Raw genomic sequence first — 17,132 nt, 5'->3', positions numbered from 1 at the left:
CTCAGTCCACCCGTTGTTGACACTGCTTTACAGAAAACATTGAGATGTTTGCAAAACAGCACAACTTGCATAGTGATACTGGGCTGGAGTCACTGGACTGGATACTGCACACTGCACAGTTGTTTCCATTCTGTTTCTCCACTGCTTGTAAACCATTTCTAATGATGTTTTGCCTTTCAATTAGGCCTCCGATTTTTAGTTCGTCTCTGCACAGATATGGGGCTGAAAGAAGTCCAGGAATATATGACAAAGCTCAAGAAAGTGGAAAAATTAAAAGAAATAAGGGAGCAGGTAAGCTTGCTTCTTTCTGTGATTACACAAACATAGACAAAGCTGAAATAGTGTTTGTGATACTTGAAGATAAAGTGTATATTAACTGCCAGGTTTGGAGAAGCTTGTGTTTTGTGGGTTTGGGTGCTTTAAATTTAGTTTTCAATTACCAGTCAGCCTTATATATGTCTGATTGGTTTCTGAGTACTGGGCTTTCTGTGATTTTCAATACTGGTGAAAGATGAGTTATGGGGATGTGATGGGAATGCTGGAACCACCCACATAATTCAATGTCTTGGAATGTTGTCTTTCCTACTTACTTGCCAGATTGTATAAAATGTATCTATGAGCCAAGTAATAATGCAACTATAGGGAGAGAAGGGGAGACCAAGAATTTGTGCATGTAGTACAACTCTTTTGCTATTTACAAAGCTGCAACACTGACAGATGGCACAGGCAGAAGTAAAATTAATCTTGTTGGTGCCAATTTGTAAACTGAAAAAAAATAAATCTCCATGGCAAAGCTACAGTCTGTGAAAGGTGTGAGATCATAACTTGTCTTCTGTTCAGGGGAGTGAGTGTGTGTAAGTATGTGAGTGTGCACACAGGCATCATTTTCTTGCTGTTCCTGTGATAAAGTAAGGTTTTCAAATTAAAATCAGCTTCTTGTCTGAAAAGCATGATGTTGAGCAGCAGGGTTCAAACTTGGGTCTTCCTATCCACCGAATTGCCTCAAAGCTACATAGCCACATTAGGACATGTTAAATGTTACCTCATTTACTCTGATCCTAGTAACACTTAACTGGCTCCCTTTTGATGTCAAATAATGTGTGTGTGTGTCCTTAGTTCACTTGTGCTTCAGAGAGTCAGAGTATGCACATGTACAGTAGGATAATTTAGAAATGAAACTCACAAAGGAAAACACTGATCAAAGGATTCTAAATTTATGCTGTGACTTTGCTCTAAGGGGCTAGTTGAAATAGATTTGTTTGGATTTTCAGTAAATGTAAACTTCAAAACACTTGGAAAAATGGACAAAAGAAAGCAGTCCACAAGTGTAGTGATTCTGATATTCCTCCATGTCTCCCCATAATGGAATCAGTAAGCAATAGCGGTAACCAGATACAATATTCTTCAATACTGATAACTGAGAGATATCTCCACAGTGTCTTAGATAGGCTGTGCTTGGTTTCTAGGGAATACCAGTTCAATGTCAGTGATATACATAGTTCTTTGCAGTAACTTCCCAGAACCTCAGTGCTTTATTCAGGAGAGCTCAGGGGGTGAACCAATTAAAAGGAAGGAGGGAAGGCTCTAAGGAGACCTTATAAGCAGTCTTCCAGTACCTGAAGGGTGCCTACAAGAAAGATGGGGAGGGACTCTTTACAAAGGTAGGTAGCACTAGGACAAGGGGCAGTGGTTTTAAACTAGAGAAGGGGAGATTTAGATTGGACATTAGGAAGAAGCTCTTTTACTATGAGGATGGTGGAACACTGAAACAGGCTTCCCAGGGAGGTGGTGGACACCCCATCCCTGGGGACATTCAGGGTCTTGATGGTGCTCTGAGCAGGCTGATCTAGTTAGGGGTGTCCCTGCTTACTGCAGGGGAGTTGGACTAGATGACCTCTAGAAGTCCCTCTGAACCCAGGACATTCTATGGTTCTGTGGAAACTGCATTGTTTATAGCTGGGGAGAGTTGTGGAGGGAGAGGGGGGAAAATAAAAGATTGTTGCATCTCTTTTTCCTGTTCATTTCATGTTGGAAACAGGATCTTTCCTGAACATACTTCTCTACAGTGGGGAAAAAAGCTACAGTAAAGTATTTTTGAAAGATTAAATAATCTAATTTCTTTAAGATGTAACACAGTAGTAAGTAATAATAAGAAGTAACACAGAAATTGTGTCTCCTTTGCAATCTAAGAGAGCTGAGGCTATTAAGTCTAGAGAGGAGAAGGCTCTGTGAGGAGGCCTTATTGTGCCCTTGCATTATCTCAAGGGGGCCTACAGAAATGCTGGTGAGGAACTTTCTAGGATGTCAACTAGTGATAGGCCTAGGGGAATGGAGCAAAACTAGAAATAGGTAGACTAAGATTGGATGTTAGGAAGAAGTTCCTCACCATAAGAGTGGTGAGACACTGGAACAGGTTGCCCAGGGAGGTTGGAAGCCTCATCCCTGGAGGTTTTTAAGGCCAGGGTGGATATGGCTCTGAGCAACCTGATCTAGTGTGAGGTGTCCCTGCCCGTGGCAGGGGGGTTGGAACTAGATGATCCTTGAGGTGCCTTCCAACCCTAACAATTCTCTGATTCTATGAAATGGTGAAGTTTTTTTCATTTTGACTAAATTGTTAAGGGTCTTAATTGAGTAGTACCTGAATGACAGAGATGTCAGTGGAACCCAGATACAGGTACAGGTGCATGGTAGCACAAGTTATTGCATAGTTGTCTTAGACTGTTCAGACTTTAATAGTGAGCATAATTCAGCCATGACATGTGAAGCTCATTCTGTGTGTTACATTGCAGTATTTCTCTTCAAAAATTGTCTAGTGATCTTACGCTGTCACAAAATCAACCTTGCAAAGGAGAATCATAGAATGGTTTGGGTTGGAAGCAGCCTTTAAAGATCATCTACTTCATGTCTCTGCTGTAGGCATGGATATCTTTCACTAGATGAGTTTTGACATCGAATGCATCCGGTGATGGGGTATCCACAGGCTGTTCCAAATACTTCCTATAGCGTTGCCCGGAAAAGTAGACTGATTTTCAAATTCAAGTAAGCCTAAGCCTATTGTAACTTGAAGTAAAGTAATTTTCTTTTAAACAGAGAAAAGTGAAATGCACTAGGTTTAACAAAACCATCCCCCCCCAAAACCACTACAACAACAGCTCTGTCAACCCCATCCCTGCAGGTATGCCTGAGTTTGGCAGCAAAATTCTGCTCCTGCAGTTCCTAGTGCTTTTGTTTTTAGAACATTTGAAGCCAGATGGTTTAGTTTCTGCTCCTTCTTGTGCAAAAATGATTGAAAGCTGCCTGTTGAGCACTCCTGCCCAAGTGCCACACCTCCATAGCCCTGAGTGGATCACTTCTGGCCCCATAGACTTGTGTGTGTCTGAGTGGTGCAGCAGTTTGCTACCATTTAACATTGGATTATGGGGGCTTCATTCTGCTCCCAGTACCTATCCTCCAGCTCAGGGGGCTGGATACACAGAGCACAACTGATCTTACTACTAAAGACTGAAGCAAAGAAGGCATGAATTGCCTCAGCCTTTTCATCATGCTTGGTCACTATGTTTCTGCCTCATCCTTAGCTCTGTTTGTGTTGCTGGTGTATTTATAGAAACTTCTTTATTTGTCTGTTATAGAACACATTAGTTTAGTGTGCTGCTCTCCTGAATTAGCAGTTGAGTGTCTCCCTGTGACAGAATCTGAACATCAGTGCTCTCTTGCAAACAACAACACTGCATTTCTCTTTTTTTTGCTATTGGTATTACATCTGGGTTCTCAGCACTTAGCTTTGTGTTTGGGGCTTTATAAAACTTCTTCTCTGTTGGCTTGGTTGGTTTCTCTGTGTGGGGGGTTTAAGTCTTATGTCTACCATCTGGCTTTGGAAATTACTAGGTATTTTTATCCTAATAAATACCTTCTGTCATCCATGAACATATAGTCATAAACTATACTTTCAAGTTCTAAAATTACCAAATTTTAATATTTCACCACCTAAGTTTTCAATAGGACCACTGGTTTCAGTTAGCACTACCAGATATAGTTCAATTCCTGCTCCCAATTTCAGACTAACCCGTGGTTTCTCCATTGCACCTAGTAAAGAGAAGTCAGATAAATGCTTGTGTAATATGCATGTGTTTCAAAGTCTACCTGCAGACTTTGTCTTCCTGTAGAAGTGTATCAAAATTTGCTCTTCTGGCATTGTTTTTGTGGAGTAAGTATATACATGTGGAGTTTATACCAAAATAAATACTCTGGAGTACTTCTTTCACTTGGTTTTCAAATATGGACAAGTTGTTAAATACTTCCAGCCAAGAATCTGGGAACATCTGTGGGGTTCATTCCTTGTAGAGTTTTTTTTCTCCCTGCCTCTCACAGCATTGGATTTTTACTGTAGCCTTCACATGTTTTTGTTGGTTTTGTTTTTCTGCATTAATCTTCTTTTTTCATGTTCCAGGTTAAGAAAGACAAATAATAGTGTGAAGGTTCACACGACCTTGGAACTGGTGTATACACACATTACTATTTATTTCCCTAAAGTGAGCTTAATGGCTGAAAATGAGGGACTGATTGGGTGTGGTGTGAAGCTGTGATGATAGGTGCAAACATTGGAGGGGACTTTACTGCCTTTACCTTCAGGCATCTACATCTGGACTAATCATCCTAAATGTCTTTTGCAGTCATGGGAGAGAAATAGGCATTTTTAGGGTGGAAATCACTGGACCTATTTTAAATGTCTGCTTTTGGTATGGGATGACTTATAAATTACTCACTTGGAACGTGACAGGAATTAGTCATATGCTTGAGCTGTAATACTTCTATAGTATTTTGGGAGTAGAGTCCTAGGATGTAAATGCCATGAAGGCAATGTCATATAGGAACCTCTTCCCTCTGTCAGACAGAAACAGCTTTCACTGGCAGACATGTCAGTAACTCAGCATTTGGAGGGACTGAACATGCTTGCTGAAGGTCTGATAGATGGTGCTTCACTGGACTGTGAATAGGATATTTAATCCAAAATTCAGAGAACGTATTTTACACTTGAGGATTTCCCAAAATAAATAAAGTATGAAAAATTCTGCTCCTAGACTGAATTTCTCCAAGACTAGTCCTGGCTTCATACTAGGCTCACTGCTTTCCTGTCTGAATCCTGTGAGTTTTGATTGAAGGGTTCTTCCTTTCACTTCTTGTAGGCTCAAGGTGAGGAGAAAGTTCTTCACTGAGAGAATTGTTAGCCATTGGAATGTGCTGCCCAGGGAGGTGGTGGAGTCACCATCCCTGGAGGTGTTCAAGAGGGGATTGGATGTGGCACTTGGTGCCATGATTTAGTCATGAGGTCTGTGGTGACAGGTTGGACTTGATGGTCTTTGAGGTCTCTTCCAACCTGGGTGATTCTGTGATTACAACCTTGCCAGACTCCATGATATTTTTCTGGTGAAAAATGAGTGAGGAAGCTACAGTAATTGACCAAAATCCATGGTTGAGTACTGTGCACATGTGTTTTAATCAGATCTTGAGTTCTTATTTTGAAATATGATGCAGAGATTATTAACAGTTCAGTGCTTTAAATATCAAGTTTTTGTACCTGCACATCATCTTCTCACAAATGATTAATGATAGGATGAGTGGGCTTGAGTTGTGCCAGGGGAAGTTTGGATTGGATTCTTTACTGAAAGAGTGGTGAGGCATTAGAACAGGCTACCCAGGGAGGTGGTGGAGTTGCCATCCCTGGAGGTGTTCAAGAAGCATGTAGATGTGGTGCTTCAGAATACAGTCACGATAGTTGGGTTATGACTTGATGATCTTAAAGGTCTCTTCCAACCTTAATGATTCTATGATCAAAAAGTCTTTCACTGAGATTTACTTTCTTGTACTTGACAAGACATGTGTATGAGAAATTGAGTTTTATTGCCAGGAGAAGGCAAGTCTGCCATGTGATCTAGAGGTATTACTTCCATAAACTGTTGAAGTTTTCCAATAACACTGAAAAAAACCCCAACAACACCACAGCTGGAAGATGTTTATGGTACTTTTCCTCCGTGCATGACAGCTGGCTTTCTAAACCAGCTTTTAAAGTATTTACCTTCACCTTTATCTTGCATTTCACACTCAACAGCAAATTAAATTTTGCTGTGAAGTACAGTGCTGTGCCAGCTATTCAAAATGTAAGGTCTATGGGGTGAATAGTTCTTTTTATAGATTTCCATACTTCCCTCACCTTGAACCTTTACATAATAAAAAGCTTGTGGGATTTACAAGAGGTTAATAGGCAGAGGCTACTTTGAACTCAGGGAAGGAGGGCTGTGTTGCCTGTTTTTTCAGCTGTACTTTACAAAGCACATGTGAACTATTTTTATGTGCATTCCTAGAATAAATTTTATCTGAAGAAAAACAATGTATTGAGGTATTGTTTTCACAGAACTCATTTATTTACTTACACATGGGATGTAACACTGATTTCAAGGACAATTTTGTGCACTGAAAAAACAAGATGTCGTGGGTTGAGTTGAATCAGCTGCTGATACTCAATACAACACTGCCATCATGCCAGCTTAAAAATAAAAGTGATGGCTGGAGCAAGCTATCATGGGGCTTGAAGTTCAGGCTGTAACATGAGAGGCTTCCTGTTCCAGTTGCTGCTTCTGGTTTTTGGGTTTGGGGTGTTGGTCTTTCCTGCAGAGCTGGCTGCTGCTGCTTGTTTGGGGGCTGCAGTGTGGTCGGGCGGGGAAGAACCATCTTATGTCTGGCTTCTGCTGCTGCTTTTGCTAAGGTAATGATGTAGTGTGTGATCTCATTAAAACTCATCTCAACCCAGAGTTATTTTATTACTTTGTCTTCCCTCTGTGTGGGGTTTGGCAAGAGCAAGCTGTGTTAACCCAGGACACAAGGTTTATTAGTTACAGTATAGTAAGCCTATAATGTTCTTCGACTGCTAAGCTGACTTTTCAGTAATGATCTCTAAAGTATGTTGCTAAATGAGGGTTCTTTTCCTGTTCTTTTCAATCCTTTTTCATTGTTCTCCAGCGCATTAAATCTGGCAGAGATGGCAGTGGACGTAGCCGCAGAGAAGGAAGTGCTGGTGGTGGTAAGTACTTAACACCTCTGCTTAAATACCAGATTTGTCAGGATCCTGAAGAAAAGAGTTATTCTTAAAGTGTTTATGAAACTTCCTTACATTTTCAGGTGCAAACAAATATGCACTGAGTAATATGCAAGTACCTAATGAATTTCGGTTCATACTTCTTGATTATCTCATTGCTGTGTGAAACCTCAACTGGTGTGGTTGGTCTAAGATTCATGCTTTATATGCACTGTATCCCTAGAGCTAATTTGTTTTCTTGTTTTCAATAGTGTGGACTTGAACATTTTTATCCCGTTAACTTTGTAATATTTGCTGTAAGAAATAATTTATTATAACAAAACAGAACATGCCAGTCACAATGAACAGGAATTAATTGTGTCTTCATTATGGAGGAAAGGGAATTTTTGTGCCCACCATCCAGTCAATTGCATTAGATGTTTGTTACTAGTTTCAAGAGGCTATTGCATGCAATAAGCTCTTTGACAAGGAGAAAACACCCATACCATCTTTGAGCTCCTTCCCCACTTCCCATTATAACAGAGTTGAAGTACTAGAGTCTTTCTCAGCAGAAAGCTTGCTCTCCAACTAATAAGTCTCCCTGCAGCCACAGATTTACAATGCTGACTTCATCAGTGTTAAACTCCAGCAATGTAAGGCTGGAAACTGGCCTGCTATGTCTTTTCTGCGCTAGATAGTTCTGCAGCATGCAGACTAATGATTTTTCCCTCCTGTTATTGAATCCATGAAATGTTACTGATGTTAAACCTGTCTGTTCCATGCTGCTGCTCTTAAGTAAATTAGCAGACTTCAGGCTACTTCAGCTATCTGGGCAAAAAACAAACACCCCTATTCTAGACTCCTAGTATCAGCTGATCTCCTTTAAAAAATTGCCTATAAATTCTTGCCTCTGTCCCCTTCCTTTTCCATAAATTATTTCTCTGTAACTTTTAATCTTACTTGATAATTTTGCTGCTCCACCTATACAGCAGATTCTTTACTGCATTTATCCAATTCTATAGTGTCATGAAAAGTCCTGGAAGTCACTAATGTAATCTTCAGATGACCTTAGAATGCTGCAGCTGGTTTCCTGTGTTCTCTAAGGGTTAAGAATGAATGTTGGATGCATAAGAGAGACCTCAAACCTTTTTCAGCACAGTTGTTTCACTAGGGAAGCTTTTAAATCACTTCTTTCTATGTAGAAAAAGCACCATTCACCTAGGATTGAATTTTACCTGTTCTGGGCCTCAAGCCAAAGGAATTCTTGGGGTGAAATTCCTTATTTTGGTAACAGAGAGGCATGGAAACATTTCTGGACTCTCCATTGTTACATAAACCCTGTGATCATGCAGCCAGCTAGAGGTGCCAGCAGAACAGACTGTGAGACAGCATTGATCTCTGTTTTCTGTCACAGAGTGGCTTGTAGTAAATAGAAATGAAGAGCAATGCTGGTAGCAGGCAAGCGTATTGAGAGTTGTGCAGAACATTACATTAGGCATACAGGCAAATGGCACAAAGGGTCTCTTTTCTTACAGCTGAGTATTGTAATTATCCCCTAACCTCATTAGTGAAAAAGGGGTTATGTTATCAGGAGAGAGTGAATCAGTAATTTAGTAAAAGAGTATAAAAATAACAATGGAGATGGAAAAATGCTTAAGGCAATGTTAATCAGCCAAACTACCAGTTTGTCAGTACTTCTTTTAAAGACAGAAGTATCTATGTAAAGTTGACTCTTTTAAGAATTATTATTATAATAAAAGAAGAAGGAGACTTCCCCTCCCCACCAGAGGTGGACAAATGAGGAGCTTTGATTGCAAACTCCAGTAATTCCGAGGAATCACTTGAATAATGGGCAAAGAGCAAATGCAGATGTTTAGGAGGCTAACATAAAGAGGATCAGAAGGTAAGCATAAGGACCTTGAATTTGCCCTATCAATACTTTTTAGTTTGTTGCTCCAGATACGATGTCAAATTCATGAAAGAACAGAAGAAAAACAGGGCTTGGGCACAAGTCTGTATAAAAGCATGTTTGAGAAGTCTCCTACACATTCAGTGCCAAAGATCCACCCTTTTTGGAAATAATTCAGCAAACCAAGTGTAGGTACAAAGAAGGTCCTGTGTTGAGCCTGGAGTTAATTTTCTGCTGGGATTCCTGATTAAAAGTTGTGGTGAGATGTACTACTTATATGTATTTCTAGGAGTCAAACACATTACACATTTTTCAGCTAATAGTGTTGACTCTGGGGAACCTTATCAGTGCAGAAAGGGCACACTTAAAGCAACTGATGTTAAGGGCCATGTTGTAGTTTATCTGCCATTTGCTGAGGGTGACTCAAAGAAACCTGAATACCAATTTTGTCCAGTGTTTGGCATTATTCACAGGATGTTGATACACTTCTGATATGTTAATAGCTGCAAATTAAAAATAATAAATAAATTAAAAATTAAAGATCTGTCTTCTTCAGTAATGTTGCCAAGATCAAAAGGAATTGTTTTCCTACATTGTGATGAGAGATTTGCCACCATTATTGAACCCAGTGAAGCATGGAATCCTCCTTAATTTAGTACTTACTAGCTAAATGAAGTATGTATTCCAACTATTTTAGGGGGGGGGATGCATATTTTCTTTCTTTGCTCTTACCAGCTCACTGTTCCCATACTTGCTGATTTTTCTAAGCAGACTGTTTTTTTCCCCAAGTGTTTTGTTCCTACATGGTTATTTATATCATAGTATCATAGTATCAGTCAGGGTTGGAAGGGACCACAAGGATCATCTAGTTCCAACCCCCCTGCCATGGGCAGGGACACCTCACACTAAATCAGGCTGGCCAGAGCCTCATCCAGCCTGCTCTTAAACACCTCCAGGGACGGGGCCCCAACCACCTCCCTGGACAACCCATTCCAGGGCTTCACCACTCTCATGGTGAAGAACTTCCTCCTCACCTCCAGCCTGAATCTCCCCACCTCCAGCTTCATTCCATTCCCCCTAGTCCTATCACTACCTGAGATCCTGAGAAGTCCCTCCCCAGCCTTCTTGCAGGCCCCCTTCAGATACTGGAAGGCCACAATTAGGTCACCTTGGAGCCTTCTCTTCTCCAGACTGAACAGTCCCAACTCCTTCAGTCTGTCCTCATAGGAGAGGCGCTCCAGCCCTCTGATCATCCTCGTGGCCCTGCTCTGGACACGTTCCAGCATGTCCACATTAGCACTATTATTAATTCATGGTTCCTTATTTTAGGAAATATATCTCAAACTGCTTTTAGAGAGGAAGCTAAGAGGAAAGAGGACTAAATCAACAGAGTTTGTACTACACAGGACACCTGTAAATAAAAATATTAAATATAATATATATAATACATATAGTAAACATATATTATATATCATATATATATTAAATACAAATATTGATATACAATCTAAATTAGAAGATGATGCACCAAAGCATATTTTGAAGAATATGATGAGTATATGCAGGGATGGCAGGCAGAGTGGGAAAAGGGAGACCAAAAAACCTGACATTTATACCCGTTGTCTCATATCTTGTGAGAAGCATAAGTGTTAAATCTGAAATGCCTGCCCAAAACTGAACACATTTGTTCACTCATATCATAAAAAAATTAAGTGTTCTTCTCCCCACAATGATTAGATTTATGATTCCAAATCTTTTGGATCCATGTTGAAAGCAGATGACATTGGTACACTCCCTTAAAATTACTCTCTTTCTTCGTTTAAAAAAGGAGGGAGCTAACTGTGCGTCTGAGTTTAGGTAGTTCTCAAAGATTTCCTTTCCAATAAGACTTTCTTGTCTTCATATTTGCTCTCTTTTTTTGGTGTTTTGCAGAGCTGTGGTAGTGACATCCAAAATTTGGAAGTTAGGACACTGGTTTTTACTGCCCTAAGTTGATTTTTTGCTGTTCAATAGCATAACACCTTTTACAGATACGGGAAAGTATGACTTTAAGAAATGCATTACCATAGCAGTGTTTACTTGGTCTCTGCTTGCCCTGCTCTCTGAATGAGGAGTTTTGTACTGGAGTGAGAGGGGAGTTGTGCTGGATAAGAGGAGCCATGCAGTCTTGGACAGGTGCCCAAAGAAGCAGTGTTGAATTCAGAAGATGAGAGGCTGAGTACTTTGCATTCTCCTTGTTACCTAAGCCTGTCCAGATATTTTGGAAAGGAAACCATGCAAGAAGAGCTCAGGCATCTTTTCCTCTTTTTATTTCACCTGTGACAGTGTCAGCAGAGAAATGGGTTTGTCCACCCCAAACAAACATCCCATATTCAAACACCCTTAACTATCCCATATGGAAGCATATTATAGTTGTTAGGGCTATAAGCAAATAATCTTAACCATGACAAAGGCAAGAGATTCTCTTTTTGCTCTGCAGCCAGGACTTCACAATCCCTTACATTTTCTAGCCTTTGTGTGCCTGTGGATGCCTCATTAATTACAAATCATTGTGGGATGGTTTCATTTGCTGTGTAATTATCTAATAACTTTACCTTTTGATATCTCTTCCTGATGAATAAAATTGTACTAAAGATTCTGATCTGTGGGGTTTTGTGATGCTGGATGAATTTCGAGTACAGTAGCCTCATCACTGTAATAGCAACTAGTGAGATTCCTTTAAAAAAGAAACATAAATGTCATGGATTTTATGGGCTGAAGCAATACAGACACAGGTATCTTGCTAAATAGGAAGTACAGAAGCACTTTAAAAGATACAGATTTTTTTTTGCTAGATATCACTACTTAAAATAGGATTTTTCCAAACTATGATTGCTTTTGCAGTCTAATGTTTTATGCATTATTCTGCAACATAAAATTAGTTGAAAAGAAACAAAAAAAAAGGTGAGGTTTTACATTTTTTTTTTCTCCCTCCAAATTTTGCATGGAGGAATTAGTACAGATGAGGTGTTGTAGGAAGATGAACAAAATGAGCATGTTAGACTTACAGTAATTTACATATCCTAAATGTAGCATTATGAGCATGACCTCTAAACAGATGAAAGAATGCACTGAAAAAGATACCAACCTGCACAGTATGTTATTTATTTCTTTGTATGCATATGGAGATAAGGTGAGCTGCATTACTTTGCTGATCCACTTGAGAAAATTTTCCTTAGATTGGTTTTAAATGTATCACTAAGCTGCCCCAGCACGGCCTGCTACCACTTGGCTGCATGTGGAGGGGGATGTGATGCAAGGCAGAGAGAGCAAGGTGCTTCTTTTTGTGGTGAGATGGGGATAGATTGGTTAGGTTCAGAGTACATGGAAAGTGGGACTCCTTACTTCAGGTTGTTACAGGTGCAGAAATTTCAGAGGGGCTCAAGGGAAGATTGAAGAACCTCTTGGAGAATGGACTAATCAATCCATTATCAACTATGAAGAGCTGCCCCCTTCCTCTAAATGCATGTTTGATTTACAAATTGGAGGCTAGGATATCATCCTGAAGGGGAGCTATTGTATATGCTTGCCCTGCTTATGATGCTCTTCCCTAAACATCTTGTTCTTCCATATGGACAATAAATGAGTTAGATCTTTAATTTATAAAGGCATCCATGTCTTCCATGTCTTCTTACTGCCTTAATTCTTAAGAGGACACTGCACCCACAGGCTCCTCATAGTTTTTTCCATGGTGCAGTTAGTCATACATACTAATCAAATAACTTGCATCTTCTGGAAAGAGCAATCCAGCCCTTCTCAGCACTTCTTTCCACCCCCCTAGTCCTGGCCATGTGTTCTTGTTGCTTCTCCTGCATTACTTCAGGTATTAATCTATCCCTTGGGTGAGCTAGTTCAGTTCATTAAATGCAGTAAATAAAGTGTTTGGGCAGCTGAATGCAGTGTAAAGCCTAAAAAAGCTACGTTTATGGGGACAGCTACATTTGCCCCCTGTAACAGCACTCAATTCTATTCAATATGTTGTCTTATAAAGTGGAAAGGAGGGGAGCTTAAGCACCAAGGTCCTGCAGGCATCTTGCCGCTCAGGATGGTCATTTTGGGCTACTCAGTCATAGCAGTAAGTGCGTAAGGAACTTCAGAGCTATGCAGCAGGAGCAGTTGGTGAGGTTTAGATCTTCAAGGGCTGGACATCCACTAGATGGGGACAGAAAAGGGAGGAAATTTTGGGCTTTAAATTGGATGTAGCCCTAAAAAAACTTTATGTCCTAAGACACCCAGGAAAGCTTCTGTTTTCAGTTGTTTGGTTTAGGACAGTAGGATCTACAGGTGACTTGTGGTTATTTTGTTTATCACAGCTATTTTGGGGGGGTTTGCCTTGCTTTTTTTCTTCTTTTAGTTAATATAAAAGCTTTCATTTTTCTTTGGTACATGTTTTTTTGTTCCTTCACTGTTGATAACCTTTGATATGCTCTCATTTTCCTCTTCATTATACCCAAATCTTCCTCTTTGGAACCAACCACTTAAACCTGAGGAGTTTCTTCAACTGATGTACTCTTCCTGTAGTGTAGTTTCTGCTCTTGTTCCTGTCTTTGAGCCTCCTTACTGCTTCTCCCAACTTTAGTAGCTATTTTCTAAATTATATTGTTTTCCCTTGCACGAGACCTTGTGCCTGATCCTTCTTCTCTCCCTGTTTAACATTTTATATTCTCCTGTAAACTGTCCTCAAAATGTTTTCATCCACATCATCTGTGAAGCTCAGCACTCACCTTCTTGTATTGCCGGCCTGTCCAAAGAAACCCATCGATTTATTTCAGTTTCTTCAAATTCTTCATTAGGCATTCACTTCTTCCAATGAAATCTGTGAGAGTTGATCCAAGGGAGGTCGATGTACATTAAAAGAGATTTTCCTTGCTTTGAAGTTTCAACTGTAATCTGTGTCTTGTAAGAGTATTAACTGTTTGACATGTGGCTGTATGTATTAGATATTTCTTGGAGCAGAGGCATTGTCTTCCAGTTCAGAGCTGAGTAAACTGAAGTATGCAGTGGTGTTTGCAAGGAAATAAAGGTTTGTCATCTTTGTGGAAGTTTTTGATTTATTTAACAATCTTTATATAAAAATAATATTTAGAATAAAGAAGACAATGGAGATGTGTCACCAACACAGTCTCAAGCTGCGCCAGGGGAGGTTTAGGCTGGATGCTAGGAAGAAATTCTTCATAGAGAGAATGATTGGCCATTGGAATGGGCTGCCTGGGGAGGTGGTGGAGTCACCATCATTGGAGGTGTTTAGGAGGAGACTTGATGGGGTGCTTGGTGCCGTGGGTTAGTTGATTAGGTGGTGTTGGATGATAGGTTGGAGGCGATCTTGAAGGTCTCTTCCAACCTGGTTTGGTCTATTCTATTCTATTCTATTCTATTCTTTCCTATTCCTATTCCTATTCTATTCTATTCTATTCTATTCTATTCCTATTCCTATTCCTATTCCTATTTCTATTCTATTCTATTCTATTCTATTCTATTCTATTCTATTCTATTCTATTCTATTCCTATTCTATTCTGTAATTAATATTTGCTGAATGAAGCCTATTTCTTCTCCTTACAGATGAAGGACTTATAATCACAGCATTGTTTTGTGTTGTAAATGAGCATGTTTGTATTGGGCTGCATGGCATGGCCTGCCTTGTACACATACTAAGCCAAACAGGGAGTGTTTTCTCCTATGAGGAAAAAAAATTAAAATTACATAAAAATTGGCTGTAGCAGATGAGCTTGAAAGCTTGCCATGAATGTGAAAAAGAGATTCAGAGGTGAACAGAATATTTGAAGTGTCTGGAATACTGCTGTGGCAGGAGAACGTTAATCTGATGTTGTCTGGGCATGAGGAAGCCCTCAGAGCTGACACATTCCATGGGGCCCTACTGCAAACTGAGCTGCCAGCACTGTTTACAGCGAGATGCAGGGCCAGGATGGTCTCTGTGCATGAACTGTGCCTGCCTGCCATGCAGACAGCACATGCTCACCACACTCTTCTAATTAAAAGCGAAGTTAGTGTTGTATTTAATCTTGACAGCATTCAGCAGGTGGATCAGACAGACATGCATGAAATGTCCATATACATTGTGACAGTGTTTATACTTGTGCTTATTTTAACTCCCAAATGTGAGTGTAATTTATAAGCAACCAAAATGTCAGCATTTGAAGTAAGAAATGTTTTAATGTGTTTACTCCAAAGTAAATAAGGAGATATATATATATATGTATGTATTTATTTTTTTAAATCAAACCACATGTGTGGACACAGTGTCCATTGTGTTTTAATGACTGCTATTACAAATGACTACTGTATCCATCAAGAAAAGATGGTTTCATCCAAATCTTATTTGACAGATAGTAGCTGAATTTATGTTTGACAGAAAGTAGCTGAATTTATGTTTTCTTGTGTCATGATTACACAGACCATAACAGCATGTTGTTTGTCTTTAACTTTGTTTTTCCCCCTCTCTCTTTTTCCCCCAGATAGTGGTGGTACCAAAGGGGAAAGGCTGAGTGCCAAACTAAAAGCTTTCCCTGGAACAAGTGAACCCTATGAAAGTAGCAGCAGTAAAGAAATAGGCAAGTGGGCATCTTATACCTTTTTATTCTCAAAGAGAGGGTAGATGGGGAAAAGATGTTAATGTAAGAGCATGTAAAATTAGACAGTTGGGAAAACATTTTCCTTATGAAATAAATGTGAAGAATGACTTCAGCTTCATTGTTCAGAGCTCACTCTAAGCACCTCTCCTGTGAGGACAGGCTGAGGGAGTTGGGATTGTTCAGTTTGGAGGAGAGAAGGCTCTGAAGAGACCTTATTGTGTCCTTCCAGTATCTGAAGTGGGGCTACAAGAAAGCTGGTGAGGGACTTTTTAGAGTGTTGGGTAGTGATAGGACTAGGGGAAATGGATCCAAGCTAGAGGAGGGGAGATTTAGATTGGATATCAGGAAAAAGTTCTTCACCATAAGGGTGGTGAGAGAGTGGAGCAGGTTGCCCAGGGAGGTGGTGGAAGCCCCATCCCTGGAGGTTTTTAAGGCTGGGCTGGATGTGGCTCTGGGCAACCTGATCTAGTGGAGGGTGTCCCTGCCCATGGCAGCGGGGTTGGAACTAGATGATGCTTGAGGTCCCTTCCAACACTGACAATTCTGTGATTAAGAAATGTGGTCCATGTAAATATTCATTACTTTCGAGATCTATGGGCTACATCCTTTGGTCAATTCTTGTGGTTCTGCAGTTTGAAGTTGACTAAGACTGAACTCTCACAGGGGTATGAAAACCCAAATCCATGTGGGATGTGGTGCTTTCTAAAATGCCCATCCTTTAACTAACTCTTTTCTAAAGCCTTTTTCTCACTTAATAACTGTAATAAAATAAAGAGAAATTTGTTTTTCAAAGAAAGCAAGCTTCTCTCCCTAGCACTCAGGTGTTTTGCTCTTGTGCTATGTCTTAGTTCCTGAATGTGCTATCTCGTTCTTTTTTGCTGTTCATATACTCTGCTCTGCATTCCAAAAACACCTTGCAGATATGTAATGATAAAACCCACGCTCGAGTTTGACTGTCTGTGTTTGAAACAAAAGGAAAATTGCTTGTGGGTAACTGTTTCAAATGCATTTATTTGAACTCTAGATGCCTCCTACATAGATCCTCTTGGCCCACAAGCAGAAAGACCAAAAACCGCAGCAAGAAAAAGACCTGAGGAAGATGACTTTGCTGATGAAGAACTAGGAGAGGATTTGCTTCCAGAATAGCATATCATCTACTCAGAAGGTTTTATCTTTTGAGAAGCTGAACTTTTATCCATGATGATTTTGTAGTGCATTTTGATAAAATATTTGTGAAATACTTTGGCTATGTGGTATCTCACATTAAAAACATGCATTTCGAGTTAGTGTCTTCTGTAATTAATGTAAAACAAAAACAACAACAACAAAACCACCAAAAAAAAAAACCCACCCCAAAACAACACAACCTGAGGTTATTTTACTCCTGCATAAAAATTGCCTGAGAATGCAAACTTACAGCAAAATATATCAAATGCATAAAGGTTTTTCTTCTGTAGATATGTCCAATGGTGAGAGGAGACACAGCAGCCTCTGAAATTTCACGTTTCCATGCAAAATACCTCA

At 39.9% G+C, this 17,132-nt stretch overlaps 1 protein-coding gene across 2 annotated transcripts in view; it reads left to right on the top strand.

The window, feature by feature from the left end:
• IFT88 (intraflagellar transport 88) overlaps positions 1-16,869 on the top strand; it is a 57,279-nt gene extending 40,410 nt beyond the window's left edge. The window contains exons 23-26 of one of the 2 annotated variants that reach the window (XM_054164689.1): positions 185-291; positions 7,015-7,075; positions 15,492-15,587; positions 16,633-16,869. In XM_054164689.1, the coding sequence (XP_054020664.1) occupies positions 185-291; positions 7,015-7,075; positions 15,492-15,587; positions 16,633-16,754 (386 nt within the window). In that variant the 3' untranslated portion in view covers positions 16,755-16,869. Of the gene's footprint in view, positions 1-184; positions 396-7,014; positions 7,076-15,491; positions 15,588-16,632 lie in introns of those variants that run through there. The other variant, XM_054164687.1, reaches the window with a different exon arrangement.
• Positions 16,870-17,132: the final 263 nt, after the last annotated feature.

Source organism: Dryobates pubescens, chromosome 10 (assembly GCF_014839835.1).
Source record: "Dryobates pubescens isolate bDryPub1 chromosome 10, bDryPub1.pri, whole genome shotgun sequence".
Taxonomy (NCBI): Eukaryota; Metazoa; Chordata; class Aves; order Piciformes; family Picidae; genus Dryobates; species Dryobates pubescens.
This window is presented reverse-complemented; position numbering and strand designations above follow the sequence as displayed.